This window comes from Sinocyclocheilus anshuiensis, unplaced genomic scaffold, assembly GCF_001515605.1.
Source record: "Sinocyclocheilus anshuiensis isolate Anshui unplaced genomic scaffold, SAMN03320099.WGS_v1.1 scaffold1814, whole genome shotgun sequence".
NCBI lineage: Eukaryota > Metazoa > Chordata > Actinopteri > Cypriniformes > Cyprinidae > Sinocyclocheilus > Sinocyclocheilus anshuiensis.
The window spans coordinates 310,154-312,770 of NW_015546028.1; the positions used below are offsets into that span (position 1 = coordinate 310,154).

Sequence of the window (2,617 nt, forward strand, 5' to 3'; positions counted from 1 at the left end):
ACTGCCACAAAACAACGAACACCGTACTGTGATTTGAACGCGTCTGAAGTTCAGCGCCTCCTACAGTAAACACTCGTCAGAGATCACTCATACTGCGCATGCGCCGCATCCGGGCTAGCGCTGACGTCACACGCACAGAGACGCGTGTCGCTTTTGTGGAGATTCACGCATGCGCCACACGCTCAGACAGAATGCTGAACAAAGCTTTTTATTAATTATAATTTCAATAACTGTGGAACACTACAAGTTAAATAATGTTAACAGAAGACAGTGAGGCGGGTAAATAGGTCAAAGTGACGATAAATGAGAGGATTTATAATAAAGTAAATAAAACAAACCTTCGATCCCATCATCCTCCTGCGATCCGAACACATACAATCACACTCACAACCTGCTGATATTTAGCTTATAATTCATCTAGTGTCATGCATTTATCACGTACTTTACTCATCTTAATATCTGACAGAACTCTGAGCAGAAAGAGTCGTTCTGCAGTGATTCACTGATTCAGAAAGAGTCGTTCTGCAGTGAATCACTGATTCAGACTATGTGAATCAGTGCAATCAGGAGAAATGAAGACCTGGCAGATCATATAGAGCTCTGACTGTCAGCACATGCAGCTGCTTACAGTGTAAAAATTATTGAATCAGCAGATCTGAACTGAATCAGATGAACAACTGAACGAACGAATGAATCGTTTGTCTGTTCGGTTCCTCTGAGTCAGTGATCAATCACATCAGACTGTGCATGCTGATCAAACGCCTGTTTGCTGACAGATCAACATGTTACTCCAGTAAATAAACCAAACTCGTGTGACTAGTTAAAGCGAACAGCACATCTATGTGATGAACAGAACAGTGAACCATTATTCCTCTTCAGAACACTTTATAAATAAACAAATATTAGAAAAAGAGTGGTTTCTACATACAGTAGATGAATGTTTTCTACGTCACATGGCTTTTGTGCAGATCTGAACTGCTGACAGTCGTATGTTTGAGCATCATGACTCTGTTCAACCTCCAGACACTAAACTAGCTGTTACTGGTTAGTAAACAAACCTAAATTAACATACCTACTAGCTCATTCCAGAACTAGTCAGTGGGACTGAGTGAACAAGCACTGCTGCGCTTGGCAACACTTAAAAATGAAACTATAATCTCATTCAACTATCATCAATTAAATAATTATGGATTATTATTAACCTCCATTCACTATCAGATATTAATTCATCTGAATATACAGAAGCTTGTTTCTGCCACAGAATAAAAATCATACAAAGTAACTGACAATGTAACATTTTTCCTCATAATTCAGACAAAAAGTTACAATTTTAGAATTTCTAAAATAAGTCAAGTTAGAAATTCAGAAGTGTGAGATATTTTGACTTTTTGTCTGAGGATTACACGTTTATATCTCACAATTCTGAGAAAAAGTCAGAACTACGCTGTAAACAATGATTTTCTTACTTAGACATTTATACTAGAAAACAAGACAAAAATACTAAATAAGAGAATCATTTTTTGCAGCGTGTAAGATAAATGTGTAATTCAGAGAGAAAAGTCTAAATCGAGATAAGAAAAAAAGATATGAAGAGTTCATTTGCAAAAACATAACTCAAAAATCATGTTTTTTCATTGTGCATTCCAATTAATCTCAATCAAACTGCAGTTGGGTTATTTTGATTAGGTTAAAAAATAACAAAAAAATACAGCTAACTAACACAATAAAAACATGCTAACATAAAACATCTGTTATTGCAAATAAACTCTTCATATAAAAAAGCCATTACCTTTTTAAAATGTGTTTTCTGTGTCAGAAATAAGCTCATATGAGTATAATAATCAGCTCTTATCAGGCTTTGATGTCTGATGACACACAGACAGACGCTGGAGGCATGTTGTGTTACTGTGTGAATGATCTCAGTGTAAACTCTGCACGTAGTTCGCCGGAAGCATGCCGGACTTTCCGGTGCGCTGGACCGTGCCGAACATCCATCCCTCGTCGATGGGCTGCGCGTTAACGATCACGTCTCCGTCGCGGAAGGAAACCTCGTCGTGATCGTGAGCGGCGTAATCGTACAGCGCCCGGTACACTCTCTGCTGGACACAGCACTTGTGTGAATGTGACAGAAATTCTAGTAAATTCTAGATTAGTATAAACCACTGTAGAGAAAAATGTGAGTGAAACAGCTGTGTGTGTGATGAAGCGCAGGGAGACGTGAGCGGTGTTTTCTCTCACCATGTGCGGAGGAGAGCGAAGGCTGCGGACGGCCGGCATGTGAGCGTAACCCTGCTGCGGAGCATGATGGGAGTGATGCTGGAACACACCTGCATGATGCACGACATCACAAACACACAGTTAAACACTTTCATCTGCTCTCACACACACACCTGCTGGAGGAAACCAGGACTGACTGCAGATGAAACAGGTTAATGTTGAGACAGAAACAGAAGATCATCATCATCATCATCATCATCGTTTGTGGATCAGATCTTCGACTGGTTGATGGGTGATGTTGAGTCAAACACACACACACACACACACACACACACACTCTCTCACCCTCACACACACACTCACACTCACACACACACACACACACACTCTCTCACACTCA

The 2,617-nt window shown here is 40.0% G+C and overlaps 1 protein-coding gene across 2 annotated transcripts in view; it reads right to left on the bottom strand.

Annotated features, from left to right (window-relative positions):
- Positions 1-1,762: 1,762 nt before the first annotated feature.
- The window catches only part of LOC107698708 (LIM zinc-binding domain-containing Nebulette-like), a 17,171-nt gene continuing 16,316 nt past the window's right edge, over positions 1,763-2,617 (bottom strand). Inside the window, exons 6-7 of one of the 2 annotated variants that reach the window (XM_016499811.1) lie at positions 2,239-2,327; positions 1,763-2,096 (exon numbers count right to left, since the gene is read on the bottom strand). In XM_016499811.1, the coding sequence (XP_016355297.1) occupies positions 1,920-2,096; positions 2,239-2,327 (266 nt within the window). In that variant the 3' untranslated portion in view covers positions 1,763-1,919. Of the gene's footprint in view, positions 2,100-2,238; positions 2,328-2,617 lie in introns of both variants that reach the window. The other variant, XM_016499810.1, reaches the window with a different exon arrangement.